Source organism: Aythya marila (assembly GCF_965140915.1).
Source record: "Aythya marila genome assembly, chromosome: 1".
Lineage (NCBI taxonomy): Eukaryota > Metazoa > Chordata > Aves > Anseriformes > Anatidae > Aythya > Aythya marila.
The window spans coordinates 144,962,404-144,982,107 of record NC_139042.1 but is presented as its reverse complement, the minus strand read 5'-3'; the positions used below and the strand labels follow the sequence as shown (position 1 = coordinate 144,982,107).

Here is a 19,704-nt window from a genome sequence, read left to right as displayed (position 1 = left end):
CAGCATCACAGCAAAAGCTGGATGTTATCTTATGCAAGGGTAGCCACACAAGCACACACACAAACACAGACTTCTTCCTCTTGAGCACAGCTCTATCTACTTCATGTTTCAGAGCACAATCTAACCCCACAATATGTACTGGGCTGAACATCCAAAAATATCCCCTGGATGAGTACATCCCAGTTCAGATCTTTAGCAGACCTCCAGCAGTAGCATCCCATTCCCATCAGATCAAGCTCAGTGTGGCAGTGAGGGGAAGTAAAAAAACTTTTCAGTGGTCTGTGGCTCATAAGTAGTTCAAGCAGAGACCTTACCTGGGAGCGACAAAACTATCCAATGTCAGCTGCCACTCTGGCACAGGAAGGCTAAATAAACAATACCTTCAGATACCTAAATAAACAATACCTTCAGACACAGGAGAAAACAAAAAGAGGCAAGACTGCTGAAATGAACTTGGATTTACCCCACAGGTCAAGATACAAGTTAGTCCTGTCATACTGCACCATTAAAAAGCCATATGCCTGAGGAGCCACTGTTATCTATATCTTGAGGTCCATGCTAAATTCCTGCAACCCTTGGCTCTCTTGAGGTATAAAACAAATCTCACATCCATCTGGCATTTCTGACCTGACATTTCACAACTCAGGAAGGGTAGCCAGCTCTAGGCTATGGGCTGGCTTTCCAAGACCCACACTAGCACACACACCTCCCTGAAATGCAGAGTGATGGAAGATTTGTAATGTTCCTAGAACTGGCTGCAGATCATTGTTATCTTTTTTGTGTGTTTGTTTTCTTTTGTCAGGCAACCTGCCACTCCTTTGAACCTTGTCTGGCTCAGGTAGAGAGTGCCTATCAAAGACCTTACTGTTTTTACTTGTCACAATTTTCTCAGAGAACTGCTTTCGTACTTGTTTTATTAATGCAAAAGTAACACTTTTCTCCTAGGTGACTTTGAAAAATATCTTTAAATTATATTAAAGAACAAAGATGTTTGATATACTCCTCCTCTGCTTCCAGAAATTATGCTAGGATTAAAGAGAGCAATATATCCGTAAGAGTATGGGTTATCTGTGCCTGATGCAAAAGACAGATGGATTTAACTTCAGCTTTATCTCTTGTGAAAAATAAAATTGCAATAAAATACTGACCTCAGATGTCTAAGGGTGAAGTTAACTCTTTCCTTGATACTCTATAAATCTGCTTTGCAAGTTTTACCCTGGAGAGGAATGGCAGCAAGGCGGCGGCGCTGGGATGTCTATTCCTCAAAAGGAACACGCGGTGGCAGTGCGGCTGCTCTGTCCTCGGAGGGGATTTGCAGGCAGGGAGGAGTTGGTTCGTTTTCACTCGGCAGGGTTATTCAAATGATTAGGCCAGATGTGGAAACAATCCAGCTATTCGTGACTAGCCTGTACTTGTACATAACACCTTCAGCCATGGTATCCAGACCTTGCATAAATAACTGAGGAAACAAAAATGATTGAATAGCATTTCATTCTCCAGGTATTCCTAGAGATGTACTTAGGAATAATTTTGTTTGTATTTAAAATGATGCCATTGTTGTCGAGCTCTGTCACACCTCAACTGAACACATCAATGTCCATACTTACCATCGGTTTTCTCTAAACTGGAAATAATCTGTTTTCAGCATACCATCAAAACTAGCTTGTTCTAAGTCATATCACAGAGAGAGGGCAGTAGTAGGAAAGAGAGAAAAGAGTGAAAGGATGAACTACCACAATATACATCTTATTATACGTATTATATATATACATTTTATTTGTATGGGACTTCTAATGGGGATAGGTTGCATGGTTTAGGCCAAGCACACCTGGACAGAATAAGAAACAAGTGTTATAGAAAACTTTTTCCTTTAATTTTCTGAGCTCCTTGACTCCATCAGACACCAGACAGGAAATGAATGTTTTTGTGATTCTTCACCCTTTAGTCACTATATGTATCATAATTAAACCTCTTGTTCAAAAAAAGGATGATCAATCATCTATCACAAGTCACCATCCATTCAAGGATAATCCCTGAATTATCCCATTGCTTTGAATCTACAAATGACACATATTTCCTTCTCACGTAACATGAATCAACTTTGAATAATTTTGTATCGATGGAACAATCATTTACATGGTATCTTGTTATTTTCCTTGCATAAGAAAGTGTCCTAACTCATTTTTATTTTATTATTTTCTTGACTAAGCATTGTTTGAATGGATGTGCAGGGAAAAATATTCCACCCCCACAGCTTTCTAGTTAGCAGTTATAGTTACAAGGAAAGCAATCTGTCCCAGAAATCTCATTAAAAATTTTAAAGCCCAGAGAAAACAGTCACTTCTGTTGCCACAGATTGCTACAAACACAAACATACATACTTGCACGATGAAGTTAATAATTCAATAAATAATTAAAAAATAAAATATCAATAACTTAATAATTAAATAATTCGATTTATTAATTTAATTAATCCAAGAGAAGTAATGCTAATGTGCTAAGAGCTTGTGAAACCATATGTGGTGTCAATGGCATCTGAGGACACCCTCTACAAGAGTATCTTCTAAATCTTGGATCCATTTCAGGTGTATTGTATGCTTAAAACCAAACTATAGAAACTACACAGAATTTATATTTGTGCTGAAGTTCAGGAATGGAGAAGAGGGCAGAAAAAGAGAGGATGGGAGGAAATGTTCCACATTTTTAAAAATGTTTTTTAATCTCCTCAGTAGTCTCCACTCATTCGTGCCTGCCAGTTCTTGACGCGCAACAAGAACATAGTATCTATTGTTTACTGCAAATGCTTTTGTGACTGTCTGTATTTTACTAAAAGGATCTAACATAGTTTCTAACATAGTTTACATTCTTTCTGAGTTGTGATGCATCTTCCCATTTGTTTTTCCTGCTTTAGCCTGCCCGTTCTTCCATTTTTTTATTGTTCTACTTCTCTGTTGCATTTTCGGCCTGCCTGTCATAGTTCTGCCACATAGCTCCATCTTCCTCCTCTTCACAAATCTCTGTTCTTCTTTCCCACCTGGTACCCCATGTCATATGCAACCTTTAATATGACCTTTCCTGTGATAAGGCACATGAGAACAAAAGGAGATGACATGAGCCAGACCGAGTGACAGGACAGGACAGAACTGCCTCCTCCTCTTAAAGAAAAATGGGAGAGAGACAAAGAGTGAATCAAAGGCAAAAGGATTGCGCTGCTGCAATGTGTGTCAGCAAGCAGGACTCCTACACACAGAGCCAGTTCCTCCCCCACTCCTCAGTATTCAGAGAATAACCAGGAAACTGCTCCTACATTATGGCATAAAGCAAGGATCATCCCACTCCCAGCCACCCTGTGCCCTCACCACTGTCTGAAGTACTGGTTAAAAAAGTAAAAGCCACACCCAGATCATTTTGAGTGCCAGTGGCCCTCAGAAATATAGCAACAAATGGATTTAAAAGCCATATTCACCTTTCATCTGCTTTTACGAAATACCAGATTTTAAGAACTACCAGATTTTCCATGAAAGTGCCTACATTCAGTTTGTTGGTGTTTTTGTTTGGTTTGTTGTTTTTGTTTGGTTGGTTGGTTTTTACATTGAGAAACCCTGCTTCACCTATTTATTTTTCTAAACGGAGCGTGCAAGTCCACACTCTCCTATCCACAAGAGTTTGCATGTTCCCTTTTCCCTCCGCCTCTCACATCAAGCCGACCCCAGGGCCCGTTTATACAGTAACTCCACGTCGTATCCGAGACAGTGGGGGAGCTGGAGCCTCCATCGTGCTCCCCTTCACTGAGCCCTATTTCAGCAAGTAAGAAGCCACTCAGGACAGTAAACACCAGCACAGATGTTTGCAGAACAGCCTGCCGGGCGTTTTGGTTGCTGTTTGGTTTGGTTTTGTTTGTTTTTCCACGGTCTTTAGTTGCGAAATTCCCTTGCCACCTTTTTACAATGGCACTGAGGGCAGACGGCTTCAGTTCACCCCTTTGCAAACCCTCAGGGCAAGCTGCAAACCGGGGAGAGCAGCAGAACTCCTCCACCAGCAGCCCTGCGCCTACTCCCAGCACAGCCCCGCCCGAAAGTTTTTATCTTTACAGCCGGGGCCCGCTGTGTGTAAAAGCAGTTTCGTATCTCAGTGTAAGGCGTAGAAGTGCCTAAACCAGCCAGCGTAATGCCAAATAGCTACAGCGCAAGGCGTGTGAGGGGTGTACGTGTCTACAACAGCGGTCACGTCCAGCGGCTTCTCTCCGCCAGCCCCTACGGGACAGCCGGGGCCGGGCGGCGACTGCCTGGGGCGGCGGCGGCGAAGTGACCGCGCCCCGCCGCGTCCCTGTCCCTGCCAGGGACGAAAAGAGGCAGCAGGGGAGGGGACGAGCGGGGCCGGGAGGGGAGAGGCGGTGGCGGAGGCACGGGAGGAGCCGGCCCGGCCCCGGCAGCGGGCGGGGAGGCGGCGGGGGCGCGGGGGCGCGGGCCGTGCCTGGCACCTGCGCGGCGGGCGGGGCAGGCCCCGGGCCCGTGCTGAGCGCGGGGCGCGGCCCGGCCCGGCCCCTGCCGTCCGTCCTGGGGCGAGCGGCGGCGGCGGCGGCGCATCAGGTTAGCGGAGCCCAGCGGTGCTCAGCCCGCCCGAGCCCATGGCCGGCCGCGGCCCCGGCGGCGAGCAGGGCTACATCCGCACCGTGCTGGGCCAGCAGATCCTGGGGGAGCTGGACAGCTCCAGCCTGGCGCTGCCCTCCGAGGCCGGGCTCAAGCTGTCGGGCGGGCGAGGCGGCGAGGAGAAGGCGCTGCGGATCCAGCGGCAGGTCCAGCAGACGCTGGCCAGGAGGAGCCGAGGCTCGCTGCACAATGGTGAGTGCCCGAGCCCCGCGCCCTGCCTGGCCCCAAGGGGGTTTGGGGAGGCGGGGCGGGTCGCTGCGAGCAGCCGGTACCGCTGCGGGACTCGCGACAGGCGTGGTTCTATCGCGACTCATCGTGCTTTTGGCCCGGGTGAGGAGTTTGTGACTCCCCAGCGCTGCAGCTGCGGGGAGTCGGGGGAGCTGCTCGCCCTGCACGGCTGCCCGAGGGGTGGGTGGGTGGGTGGATGGACGGACGGACAGACGCACAGATGGATGGATGGATGGATGGATGGATGGATGGATGGATGGATGGATGGACGGACGGACGGACGGACGGACGAGTGGAGACTGGGTCCTCCAACCCCAGCAACCATCTCTTGGGCTTGCTTGAGTAACTCCGTGTCTACCCACTGGCCCTGTCTGCGAAATGAAATGGGGAGAAACGTCGGAAGTGGTTTTCCCTGTTTCACCTCGAAGTGAACTAAAGGGAGGTTTGGCAAAATAACTCCAGGAAAGGCGTGGATGGGAAACGTTGGGCAGCAGTGCTGCCAGAGGGGTATTCATGCTGCTCTTCGACGTGCACGGTGCAAATGGAAGTCGCCACACGGTCTGACACATCCAGGATCTGCAGCATCAGGCCCCAGCAGGGTGACTTCGTCAGCACTCAGGGTTTCAGGCCAGCTGCCTGAGGGGTGTAATCTTAACTGCAAATAGAGAAGAAAAGCATTGTTTTTACAGTGAACTTAAATATATATATATATCTTGTATTTACATACAAAGATATGGCAAACTTGTAGGTTTTACGCCATGTTGCTAGGGGTGTCATTATAGAAGCCGTCACCTTTCATTTGCAAAAATCTATGAGCAAAGGGGCTTTAAATTTATGACTATACTCCACTCACCTATCTTGTCAGGCAGAAGAATGTTTCCTCATACTTCTGTCTTCCATCTAAAATACACTTCATGGCTGAAAAAGTCATGAAGAACATGAAAGACTGAAAAAGTCGGGAGTTGGAACTAGATAATCTTTAAAGTCCCTTACAACCAAGCCATTCTGTGAAAAAGAGTACAGTGCAGGTGTGGACATACTCTGAAAAACTGGGCACACAGATCACATAAAGAGGCATACATGGCTGTGTGATGTGCAGCTACGTGTGCAAGTCCTTAACTTGGCAGCTCGCATTTAAATAAAGTTTCTGAACAGTTTTCAGAACTTTTTCTTTTCTTCTGTTCTTTTCTTCAAACCATTTCTTTTTCTGTCAGTAGAGAAGAGCAGCCTGAAAAAGACTTTCTAAAGCAATTGTTGAACAAATGAGATGGTGTCATGAACCTGAGATCATGTCTCTAAACTGTAATAAAACTATGAAGACAAAGTTCCCATCTTTCTAGCTTGTCTTAACTTCTCTGCAGTACATTAACAGACCTGACGGATTTAGGGGTAGTTGTCATGGTGTGCCTTGTTTTTTCTAAAGGTCAAGTATTTGAATACTTTGCATTTCTGAGAGCAAAACTCTCAGGCTTCTAGATGAGGAGTGGCAAATGTCATGTCTGTTAGATGTATTGTTCATGCGTAACATGAACTTTTATTCTTTAAGACATATTCTGGTGCCCAACTTACCATGCATTTTTTAGTCCCATTGCAAAGCTCAGAAAAAAATAAATGGAACTAAAATATATTCCATATATTCCATCCATTTATACATGCATGTGTGTGTATTAAAAATATATGCATATGGCTATCCATCTATGTATATATATCTGAAATATTTGTACATGAAATGTCTATTATGTATTTAACATGCTAACTTTCCTTAAAAAATAAATGTATATGTGCATTTATGTCCCACCGTGCTTTTTCTTCATAGAAGACTTGCACAAAGATTGACTAGGCTTTTAAAAAACATTTTAATTTTCATATGTAAGCTACATCTTAAATATATACACTATTTTGTATGCCAAAAAAAGAAATACGCACTTGGCTAAGTTGTAACAGTTTTCAAGATAAATTCAGCAAAGGTTTCATGTTGTTTGAAGTTGCAAGGAAGATAACACGGAGATTTAAAAAGGGCAGAAGCAGGTCCCTGTGCTATAACTGTCCTATCTGTAGGAGTATTTCAGACCCTGTTCAGCAAGGTACTTAGCACATACCTAACCAGAGCATTCACATACATGTCTAAAATTAGTAGGGCACATAACCACTGGGTATGGAAAATCAGTGTTAGTAGAACCCTTACCCAGCATTGTTTGCACACACCTGTTCTCCACTAACTGTAGTGGAGGCTTCGAAGCTGCAAGAAGTACCCCACCAGGCAGGATAATTTCTCCTTAAGTTTTAGACCAAAGGTGCCTGCTTAGCCTTCAACATGACTTTTAAATAGAAAAATGAATGGAAAAAAAGTTTGTTTTTTTTTGTTTGTTTGGTAGTTTTTTTCTTCATATTGCTCCTCAATTTATGCCCTTTGCCTTTTTTTGGCGTCTTTCTGTTTTTTATAACAGATATTCAGGTCATCATCGGATTTGAGGATTCCTTCAGCTGCTAAATGATTAAAATTACAATCTGCCTCAACAATTTTTGAAGACATTGTAAAACATTGTTTATAGTTTTTCAAGCATCAGTTTGACAATAGCTATAACTTTTTCAGTTCATCAGTTTCTGAACCTTTGGAAATTAAACATTGTTGCCCTGCCCTGAAAATTTTTGAACTAAAGCAGCCACATAAATGAATGCTATTTAAAGATGGAAATGGAGTGATAGATAGTTCAGTCTTATTTGTCTGGGAGTTTTCCTTGTATACTTCAGTATATGATTCCACTTCTGATCTTGTTTGGCTTGGATTTTGATTGACTTTTAAATTCATCTATGATATATATGTTTCTCTAGTGTAATTGTTGGACCAAAGTCTTTCTTCCTGTCTTTCATCCTTACCAGGTCTGCTGTAAAAGATGAGGGCAGAATTTAGTATTATATCACACAAAACCAAATGGACCGATGGTCTATGTAGAGATGTTTTCTCTAACACAGGGTGTTATAATCACAGAATATTTACAAAAAACAGGATTCAAACTTATATGGTTTTCAAATCAGCACCATTAAATGATTACATTCAGAGCCTTACTTTTTTCTTTACATTTCTTCACTTCTAAAATTCTTAACAGTAATTTTCTTAAACTTGCTTCAAGGAAATTGTAGGAGTTTTCTGTCCTCGGTTTTCTATTTTGCAGAAATCTTACCAAATTTCATAGTAATTTTCTCTTTATATCTTCATGGGAAAAAAAATAAAATAAAAGTAGAAGAAAATACGGATGGTGACCTCTGATTTTTGTTGGCTTCATTAAATACCTCACCTGTGGTTTCTGAGCCAGAAGAAAAGAAAAATATTTGAGCATTTGTGTAAATGTACTGACTAATGCAAAGTAAAAAATGCTGGAATGTCCCTTGGGACCACTTATGCTCTAGTAGTGTGACGAAGGGGAATGATCAAAAAGAAGGCTCCTTCATCTCTAGATGGGGTGATTCAGTGAAGTTTTTGATATGTCATTCTTAAATGGCACTAGCTCAGTCCACTGTGAGTGGTGAGGTATACAAAGGGATTAAAAGATGACAAACCAGGAGTATTTACAAGTTTCTGCTGGGAATATAACCACCCACTCACAATGAGAAGGAATGGAAAATAGATACTCAGCAGGCAGGCACTCAGCATGCATGAAAGTATCATAGTCCGTAGTAGATTTCTGTGTACAGAGTACAACAAAGTTAATTCCTGCTGTGGGAGATTTAAAGCCAAAATTTTGGCTTTCACAGTTATAATTGAGATACAAAAGTACTGAAAAAGATGCACAACAGAGAGGTAACAATGCACATGATTTAAGAGGAATCCGATACACATTCCTCCTTAATAGAGGATTATTGTCTTTTTCATGTCTCATGTATCATGGCGATGTCACTTGGCATTGTTATTTTCAAGGGCCAAGCACATTGATTTGTCTGCAGCTATAGCCAGCAATTGCTAGGGAAGAACTTTCAGGGCATTTAGAAATATTGGGTTTATCACACCTAAGAGGGCTTGAGAAGAACCACCGCAAGGCTGGATGGACTTTTTTTTTTTTTTTTTTTCTCAATCATCTATTCAGTTTCCTTCCTGATAATGTAATTATTATGTCAGACCTCAAAATTTTGACATAGCTGTTGTGATATTAGGTGATTTTAGCACAGCTTTTATTTTAGGCTTGAGGAATAGTGAAGAGGTGTAGTGTTCCTACTCCACTGTCCACGTCCAAAGAGCCAGCATTCCTGAACTCCTTCAGTTCAGACTAACAGGAGAAAGGGGAGGTCGTGATAAAAGGTTCCATTCAATTATCCACACGTGGGTGGTTGCTATTCTTTGAGAAGCCTGAGTTTTCCAAAATATTCACATTGCTTGACAGATGTGACACAGGGCCTGTAGGAAACCCATCCTTTCCTTGGCTGGCTGCTGGAAACCAAATGTGGTATCCAATGGACCCCTGTGGATGAGTAACTGAATTTATATTTTCTGAAGAGAGTTTCGGTGAGATTTAAAACACTAATTCTCACAGTTAGAAAATATTAATTCTAACAGTAAATGTTAGATATAATATTTTAAATATAAAGACATATTTATAGACATAATACTTTAAATATATATATATATTATTTTTTATTCTCCTAACCAGTGCACTGATATATAAGAACTACCTAATGATTTTTGAATACAAGTAATACTGAGCAAATCCGAGAGGTGAAAAATGTGTAGGTGTTTGTAGTATGGTGAAAACCTACCTGGAGGTAGCCTCACTGACGGAGGCAAGTTTTTATCAGATCACCTATTCTGCTTCTCATAACTAACAGAAAGGTCCAGTGTTTTAGTTACCACTTTTTTTTTTTTTTATCACACTGGCTTTTGGCATAAGTAAAGGGCCCATCTCGCAACCTACAGTTTATTCCTACCTAATAAATCTTCGGGTAAAACGCTGACAAAAGAATAAATACTGGTACGGTAAGAGAAAGCAAGAGATACCAAAATGCAAAGTGAAATTCCATAAGCTAAAATATACTGTGTTTATCTCTGAAAGAGAAAAATGTTTTGTTTACTGGTAGATAGTTTCAAAGGGAGACTGAAGGTTAAAAACAGATGACTGCATAAAGCCACTGTTCAAGCAGAGATAAATGAGTGTTGCAATTTCTGACTATGTTTTGATATTACAAATAGAGCAACTGTTAGATATGTAGTTTACACTAGTATGCTTCATGGACTGCCTTATTATTTTTATTTTATCCTGATTATTTTGTTTTAGTTTAGTAAAGACAGAGAGTTCAGAGTTAACAAAAACATGCCAAAATTACTTACTCAAGGGTTCTTTATGTTCTAAGGAGATAATTTCTCCCTAAGTAGACAAGACAAAAAATGCTAACTATAGAGAAACAATCATCTGTGAGTATGTACTTAAACACTAATTATATGAAAGTACTCTAATAGGTAGCAATGAATAAAGCTAATCTTCAAAAAGCAGGCTTGGGCAATAGGCTATGTGGCTATGTCTTACTGGGCACCTGAAGTTGTACATTGGAGTTATATCATAAAAATGAGAGACGGATGAATTTTCGGTTTTTGGATGTCAGTGTATATTGGCAGAAAGTTTTTGCAGTGTGAAAACAACAGTCTTCTGTTACTGCTTTGTCATGTACTTGGGTAACCTTTTGGCTGTGACAACCTTGTAATGTGTCATGAAGGAATTACTACAATCCAAATCATGAGTTAGACCAGGCCGGATCATTCTACTCTCACTGACGCCAAGCTAGCATGAATGTGTCTTAACAAATCACCTAATGCATGTTCAAAACTGTCTTGCATAGTCAAAGTACAAGAATTGGAAAATATGATTAAACAAGTAAAAGTAACTGGAAAGTATGAATAAATTGGATTTGAAATTATTGCACTCAATACACTTTTATATTATGCACAAATTTGGACTTATCATTTACAAATTATTGCTGTTATGTGAGACTTGTTTCTTTTCACCCTTGCCAAACCTTTATGATCTACATGCACTAAGGTTTTAAAGGCTTGGGGGTACTGAAGTTCCTAGGGATACCCACATGTACCTGCTGTAGCCAGGAGTCTAACTGCACAAACCGAAAGCCTTAGCTGTTCAGCACAAATGCTAGGTGCTATCAAAATCCCAGCAGGATTTAGCCTGCATGTTTTTAGCACCTGAAGTCCCTCGTGCATATGACTCCTAATATTTTTAGAAATGAAGACTTCGTCAATTCGACCAAGTTAATGATTTGCTTCTGCCATTTCTTGTATTCTTTCTCAGACAGTATCTGCTATTTTGAAAATTCATGGCCAACTTCTTTATTAACCAGCATTATGTTCAGCCTAAACATCTGCAACCTCCAGTGTCTCCATTTATGGCAGATTTGAGGAATATCTTCCTTCTGCTTTTGATTTCTGTGTCACCTCTTTAAACCTGTGGGTTTTATATTCCTGTATGCAGATTCTCATAGTAACTTGGAAATTTCATTAACAGTCATTTTGTCTGTATCTGTTACAAAGCTTGACTTATTTTTTCGTAATAGAATGACTTTTATTTGAAAATGCATTGTACCAATGAAAGAGAAACACCCTGAGGCTTTTGGTTCTGTGGGTTTTATTGTGCATGTGTTTTCTTTTTTTGTTTCTTTCTCTTTAATTTAAAGAATAGTGAGGTCTTAGTGAAAGAAATAATCACCAGGCACTGCTCCATTTTCAGAGCTAGGTTGTGGAAAGAAACTATCAAGGTAGATATGCTGTGGATCTTCTACCTTGTTTGGCAGATTAGTGAACCTTACAGGTACAGATCTGAAGTGTAATTAAACACCGCTACTTTTTCAGCTTCATACACCACGTGCCTCCACAAGCCAAAGATTTTGTTTGTGGACTCATGTTTTTTGGGTGAAGCACTAAGAAGATTAGTGAAGTATTGCTTGTTCCAATATATTGTCATTAAACTAGTACTTCAGGGACAAGAAACATCAGCAGTTGAGGTAGACAGCTATGAAGTAAATAGTCTATGTTGAGTGTATAGTATTTCTTTAGTGACAGTTGAAATTACATCTCTAGGGTTTAACAGTAACAGAGGCATACACTTAAGCCCAGTTTGCTCCATTGCAATCTACAGTTGCAATATTTTAACTAGTTTGTGTACTGGGTGTGTTAGAGTCACTCTTACATAAACTGTACGTACACGTTCAAAACGGTAACAATGAAAAATAAGTTTTTGGTAGCACTTAATTATGTGCCAGTATCTGGGATATTTAAAACATCAGCTTGTTGTGTTTAAATTTCTTTTGTGAAATAGCTGCGTGAACAATAAGACTTCTAAAAGTTAAATATGTCTTAAGTAAAATAAATGAGAATTATCTGAGGCCTGTGCCCTCAGAAATCTTTTCTTAGCCATATTTTGAATGCTATGCACTGAACACAAACACCTTTCCATCTTTCCCCTCTCTGATTTTCAGCTAATATATATTATCAGCAGTGTACAAGTCATTTCCTTAGTACCCCAAACCATCCTTTATAGTAATATTATGTTTTGTTAAAATCTTACTAATTTTTATTTATAGGTAGTTTACACCGTGCTTCCAGTGTTCCGGAACGTGTTTATAACATGGGGATTACTGAAAATGATTTTGCATCAAGATCTCAGTATGGTGTCTCTTATTACCAGTCAAACCAGGTAAGGAAAATGAATGGGGATAAGTGCATTATCAAATGCATAGTTTATTTTGAAACCACAGATAACAGTATGCAGATGACATTTCAAGGTTTATTTGTTCACTTTTTGAAGCCTGATTTCTAGAAAAAGAGGTTTTTGTGATTGAGATCCATCAATGTTTTTCTCTCCTTCTGGTGACTTCTGAGCCCAGTGGCTAAACTCAACATGGTATGACAGATGGGCTTTTTGCAATCCTATTGGTTTTGTGAGAACTGGAATGTGGGTAGAAAATGAAAAATCGTACTAAATGCCATTTAGGCAGAGGCTGTTGCAAGTCAGACCTTTATCCATCCCAGCAGCCAGCAGGTCAGTCAGCACATACCTAGCCCAAAGTAGCCAGAGGCCATGCTGGCATGTACCCAGCCAAACATTTAGAGGTTGCTGGAGGGAGTTCAGGAGTCCTGCAGGGTAAAGAATGACAAGGGTTGGACCTGGGAATATAGTGAAAGAGGTTAGGGAACTAAGCATCCAAAACCATAGGAAAACAGATCACACTAGTTTCACAATGACAGGTAGAGTGTTCCTTATCATTTTAAATAATCCTGCTGTAATCTGTTTTAGCATTACAAGAATGTGAGTGGTATAGTCTTTGTAATACAATAGCGTTTTTAAGCTAATTACAGCTTCACTTTTTATTTTGACCCACTTCACTTGGGTTCATGGCCTAAATGCTAAAATAAATAGCTGATTTTCTTCAGGGTTCATGACTCAGCTCATAACTACTATGAACCAGTTATTATATGGTTGAGGGAGCAACCATATAATTTGGTAATCAACACATAGCTCAATTAACATATAGCTTGGAAATCACACAGTAGCAGTGCTGCTGCGTGATCAACATCAGTAAACAAATCAGTTCAGCTTGGGAATAGGAATATTTATTTTATAAATAGTTTAGGGGGCAAATTCTTTCTTAATTTTAGATGACACAAGAACGGCATGTTTTCATGGAATGAAATATCCTGGCCGCTGGCAAATTAATTAAGCAGCTCTGGCACTCTATGGCAAGAGTTAGAACCAGTTACTTGACTACATTTGTCCTCCTATCATTTGTTCTCACCTGTTACCCAGTCCCTAGTATTTGATGTGAATCTGTTCTTTTTAGAAGAGAGCAAAAAGAGGATAACTAGATGTGACATAGGAACAACAATAAAATAGTACAGCTTTCCTGACAGGAAAAGAAAAAAAAAAAAAAAAAAAGAAAAAAAAAAAGGAAATAGGACATGCTGTTCTCCCATGCTGCCATAAAAGTCAGAAAAAGCCACAAGGTCTAGTATTTCACAAAAGCATTCTTTTCTTTGCCGCCAGACAAGAGATAAAGAAAAGATATCCTTGCATAACTCCTGTAGAATAAACAGATAGACTCAATGATCCTAGCCTCAGCCTAATAGATTCAGCAACCTTTGCCCCTTTTGTGAGTCAGTTATCACCTTCAATAACTCCTCAACAGTTAAAAAAGGGATTTCAGTCACTATCTGCTAAGCCCTATCCCTTCAATGAATAACATCAGTGTAAACTTCAATGTTTACCTTTAAAAATGTCTGTAATATTACAATATTTTAATACAACATGAAAATATGTGGGACTTAGGTTTATGGCTGGATGCTACTGCACTCACTACTGCTACTACTACTAATAATAATAATTAGCCATCACTCTTCTATATAAAGCAGATAGTCTCCCAAGTTGATTTAGTTCTGGAAAGTGTTGAATATGACCCAATTTAGAACATAACAGTTCAACAAAAGATAGAAAAATTGAAGAGAATCCAAACAACACCCATACAGTAAAAAGTTTTGAAGACAAATCCTACAAAGAAGAGATGAAGGAGGTGGGTTTATTGAGTTTAGAAATGATACAATTGGAAAACAAGACTATGATCGATTACTGTCCTTGCCCACTGGGGACAGGAAAATAAAAATCATCTTAAATTGTAGTTGTAGATTAAAGGAAACCATTGAGAAGGTGAAATGGTTATTTTGATTTCCTTGCAATGCTATGGAATCCCATTCGTTTTCAGTATGAAGTTAAGGAAACAGGAAAAGGAATATCTCTCCTTACTAGATCCCCCCACAGTGTGAACAGGAGAACAAAATAACCTCTTAATATCCTGTCAAGGTGTACATCATAACAATATACAAGTGTTTTAGTATATTTTAATATCTGACCGACTAATTATCTTCTGTTGGGCAGCCTTGAATTTAATTTCAATAACCGATGTGAGTGTTAATCCTCAAGGACTTTCAAGCTGAAACTAAAATCTCTGTTTAAAAATACTGCTCGCTATCAGGTATAAATGACTCTGGCACCTATTTTGAGGTAGTATCAGAAGACTAGTTCCTTAGACTTTGTCTCCTAAAGTTTAGATCATACTTCTTCCTACCTTTGTTACACAGATACAAAGAAGTATTGCAGAATCCCATTTAATAACCAGTTTTGGTGATGTTCACCTTTTATTTTCTTATTCTCATAGCAGACCTTATAGTTTTTATCTTTACATTACTGGTTTGATTTCTTTGGCATTAATCCTAACCGCCGTAATCTGACTTTTCTTTTATGCACCCTTAACAGGTGGCCTCACCATCCTCTTATACAAATGGCTGGGGGACAAGAGTTACTTACAAGACAATGGAAGAGAGAGGTCAAAGACAACCCCTGAAGAGATTAGAGGTTTCACCCCAGCGGGGTCCTGAAAGATTTTCATATGTGTCCAATGATTTTCACTATGACAGCCGGTTTTCAACTGGATTCTCTCCAAGGCACGGAGATAATAGGAGACCCAGTGGGACTGTCCCACCAAGATATGCTCGGTCTGAGATTGTTGGTTACACTCTTCGTGATTCAGTGAACAGGGGATGCTCTTTTAAAAGACACCCCCAGATGGTGGCTGTTAATGACACTATCCCTGATGGTGTCCCCCCTAGCCCTTCTGCACTTCTGTACCATCAAGCAGGCAACAGTCGCAGTATGACCAACCTTTTAGAGAAAGAGAACTACCTGACATCAGGCAGTGCAATGGGACAAGTAAGATCACCAACTGCTTCCCATTTGGGGTCTCAGAACAGGCAATCTTTTAGGTCCAGCTGGCACCAAACTACTTTCAGAAACACACAGACCAGGAGGGATGCTTCCCAGCCAGCTTCAGTAACTGGTGTTGCTGCAGAAACAGATGGAAAGAGGATGACACTGACAGCTGCTATGGCAGCAGCAGGGAGAAATGGTTTCCTGCAGAATGAACAAGTCACCATCAATGGATCTCAGCTAGGGTAAGCATAATGCAGGACCTATCTAGGTTATGGGGTGTCACAGCTGAAAGAAACATATTGGTTTAAGAGTGGAAAGTAAACTATACAGCCAACATAGTGTGAAAATTCACTTCCAGTGCAGCAAAGGAAAGAGAGAAAAAATGCACGTCTGCACATCCTGCAGGGTCCACACCTCTTGCTCACATTCGGGACCACCTTTTTCCAACAGTTGATCATATGTTTAAGGAGACACAAAGTAAATGCTGAGCAGTATACGACTTAAATGATGTTACATAGTAATATATTGGCAAATTTTTTGCTTGTAAGAAACCAAATGATTTTATCACTGCTTCTCACTAGAGTACATCAAAAATATGCCAATGCATATTTTGCAATTCGGCTTTTAGCAGATTGACAGCCTTCAGTTGAAACTTCCATGGTTCCAAGGAAACTTTTTAGTTTTGACGAACTTCATTAAAACATAAGCAGAAATTTCTTCCTTAGAATATTCATCCTCAGAACAAATATAATTTGCTCTGAATTTCAGGACCCCAAAGCCTCTCGCAAACAAGGGTACCATATTCTGAGGTTTTGTTGGCCCCAGTGGTAGGGGCTCCAGCTGATTCCTTAGTGTGTTTCTAAGCCACAGACAGCTATATTGATATTCAATCTCGTGTAGAAGCAATTTTGGTTCTTCTGCAAGGTGCAGTCATTGGCATCTAGTTGTCTGCCTGCACAAATTCAACCAAAGTGTTTTTCACACCCTCAGAAGTAAACATCTATCTTTAGTCATTGTACAGGTGGCTTGCTTGGGACAGTGCTGAACTCAATGTGAAAGATTTGTGACCTATTGGAAATCTATTTGGCAGTGTAACTCCTTAAGTGACAGCTTTTCAGTTCAGCTTTTGCTGGAAATTACAGAAGAAAATGATTGGAAGTGCTATGAAAGCTTGTAAAGTTCCTTTTGCAAATGTTTACACATTTCATTTATCTCAGTACTTCTGACCATTTAATTTACTTGTATATATCTATAGATTTTCAAATAAACTAGGTTCTACTTTGGATTCATAGCTAGATTATTTTATTTTTTTTGGGGGGGAGCAAGGAGCTCATTGGTCTACCCAAAGTTTTAAAAAGTTTCTGTAAAATGTAATGGCTTATTTTAGGGAGAGGCTGGTGAAAATTGACATGTGAGATAATTCCCCAAGAGATTTGGACCACTAGTTTCTTAAATGTTGAGGAAGAGACTATAGTTATTTTAGCTGACTGAAATCAGTATTTATTACATTTGCTTATATAATTGTTCATGATATCCACATAGATTATTACTCTTTTTTGATGTCTAAAATACACATTTAATAAGTTCCTTTGTAATTCTTGTCACTGGAAGGGCTTGATGTTGAAATCTTAATTTGGTTATAGTACATTCCGTTTCATCCACATCTAGCTACTGCACAATTTAATGTAGAATTAAGTGTTTAAAACGTAATAGACCAAATTTTGCTTTGGAGTACACACAGCTGTCAAATTAGAGCTGTTTCACTTATTTGCATCATATCACCAGACGTGCAGTTTCTTCCAGCAGGACTTCTCGGTCTAATATGTTAGTAAAGACTTTCTCATTTCTTGTCATTTCCCATCCTCTTTGATTTCAAAGTTGCACTATGTGATAGACTGCTGCCTTATTTGTTGCTCCCTTAATAATGGAAGGGACAATAAAATAAGCCTGTTTTCAAAGTAATTTGCTTTTTCCTGAAATTTGTACTTTTAATGCAAGTCACAATTTAGGACTTTTCAAGGTTAAGTTTTAATAATTAAGAGAATATTAAATAGTTTAGTAAGGTTGGAGAGAAATAGTGGACTAGTTCTGTATAAAATTTAAAATTGTACAAATGTATTTGCAAACTTTCTGTAGAAGAATAACTCATGCTGTGAAATCAAAGTAGAAAGAAAAAAAGAACAATATAGTGATGCTATCTCTGCATCTTCTGGTAGAGTGAAGCAGTTAAAAGCATCCATATATCAAAGGAAAGAGAGGGATAGTACCTGAAGCTACCTGAGAAACAGCTTACAGCATCAGACCTCTAAATGCGCTGAGGACTGTCACAAAATGATCAGAAAACAGTAGATTTCAAAAATGTTATATTCTGGAAATTAAGATGAAGCTAAAACTTGTCAAATCATTGTTCTTTTTAACAACCATTGCTTGAATATCCCTTTGTTTGTCATCAATACACATGCTTATTAGCCATGCGGCTTTAAGGTTTGCCTGTAATGTCTTTGAGGGTAGTATGGAATAAGTATTACTGTCTGATAAAACTTTATTTTTTTATAAAACTTTATTATTGCCTGATAAAACTTTAGTGAGAGCAAATGTTGTTTTTCATCCAATAAAGAGCAGTCCTAGTATGGCAGTGTACAACATGAAGGAAAGATTGTGGTTACTACTCATGAAGGAGTATCAGCCTTGAAGGGATGATACTGGTGGATTTTGAGCTGCTGTCAGCCTCTGTGCAGTTCTGCACATCCACCACTTAGAAATTTGGTCTCTGGCCATAGATGCATTTATCTCAGTCTGGCAGGCTGGTGACTGCTGATGGGCCTCTACTACTCTAGTACATTCTTGGCATCCTGAGGCTGTGTTCCCACGTATTCTCTGATATCCCATCAGGGATCAGCTCATGCAGCTCTCTTGACCTTAGTGCATAGATAGAGTCTTTATTTGCCTGGTGAAATAACTCACAATTTAACACATAAGAGATGTCTGCCACTCCATAGAAGGTGGCCAAAATTTTTAAAAGGTCTCCAAAGTTACTACACTAACTTGCAAGCAGGAAGGCGTGCACACATACATAACATGCTCACAAAAACATTGTTAATTTAAGAAACCTGGCTAAAACCCATGCTGGAAAAGCCTGTTTTTCTGTTCCCCTTAAGAGCGACTAAGAACAAGAAATATGATCTGGTTTTTTTCCATATTCATTGTTCAAGATCTTTAAGTAAGTTTCTGATCAGTACATCCCACTAGCAATGTAAAGTAACTTTGTAGCTACTTTGTTTTAAATCAGGGCTAAAGTAAACTCGAAATCTGAAAGCCCTAAGCACTGCCAGAACAGAGCCCAGGGCACTACAAATACCAACTGTTGTTCTGTCTATTTGCACTTTGACTTAACTTCTCCATTGACATCCTCAGCGCACTGCCCACTTCATTTCATCTGTGTCTTGCACAAGTGTGCTTCAGCATCTATATATGCAGCATATTTGCTCAAAACGCAAATTCTGGGGAGGGTAGAAGACAGGAAATAAAATGATTTACACCAAATGGAAATGTAAAGTCAGGTGGAGACCTCAGGGTACTGGAGCAGAACTTAATTTGGAACAGGTGCATCTTCATCTCTTTACTCTCCTTGCAGCCATACTAATTGCCTTTTGCCTTATGAATTACAGGATAGCTAGCAGAAAAAAAAAAAAAAATCTAACAAAATCTTTTTTTGTCTCAGAGGTCATAAGTTCATCGTAAATACTTTGGTCTGATTTCAATGCATTTGTACCAGGTTTCTCTGTGAGAGATCTGCCTGGTTTCTGCCAGCTTGTGTCTACCTTGCCTCTCCACAGCCTGTTCTGGGCAAGCCTGTGTTTCCAGGCTCTTTTGTCCTTGCCAGTCCATTACTGAGATGGCCTCAGAGCTGAAGAACCTAGTGGCCCCTGGTACAGTGCACAGACACGTGCTTTACATATGGTTCTTTTCTCAATTTTAAAACATTTCTTATCTGAACTTCACTAATCTGAACATCATGTATTATTTAACATTTCATCTTAGTTAAAAGAAAAAAAAAATCAATTTAAGCAAATGTG

The 19,704-nt window shown here is 39.8% G+C and overlaps 1 protein-coding gene across 1 annotated transcript in view; it reads left to right on the top strand.

Annotated features, from left to right (window-relative positions):
• The first annotated feature begins 4,465 nt into the window (after positions 1-4,465).
• Positions 4,466-19,704, top strand: part of PKP2 (plakophilin 2) — a 46,655-nt gene continuing 31,416 nt past the window's right edge. Inside the window, exons 1-3 of the mRNA XM_082772863.1 lie at positions 4,466-4,841; positions 12,453-12,565; positions 15,176-15,870. Coding sequence (XP_082628989.1) covers positions 4,628-4,841; positions 12,453-12,565; positions 15,176-15,870 — 1,022 coding nt within the window. The 5' untranslated portion in view covers positions 4,466-4,627. The remainder of the gene's footprint in view (positions 4,842-12,452; positions 12,566-15,175; positions 15,871-19,704) is intronic.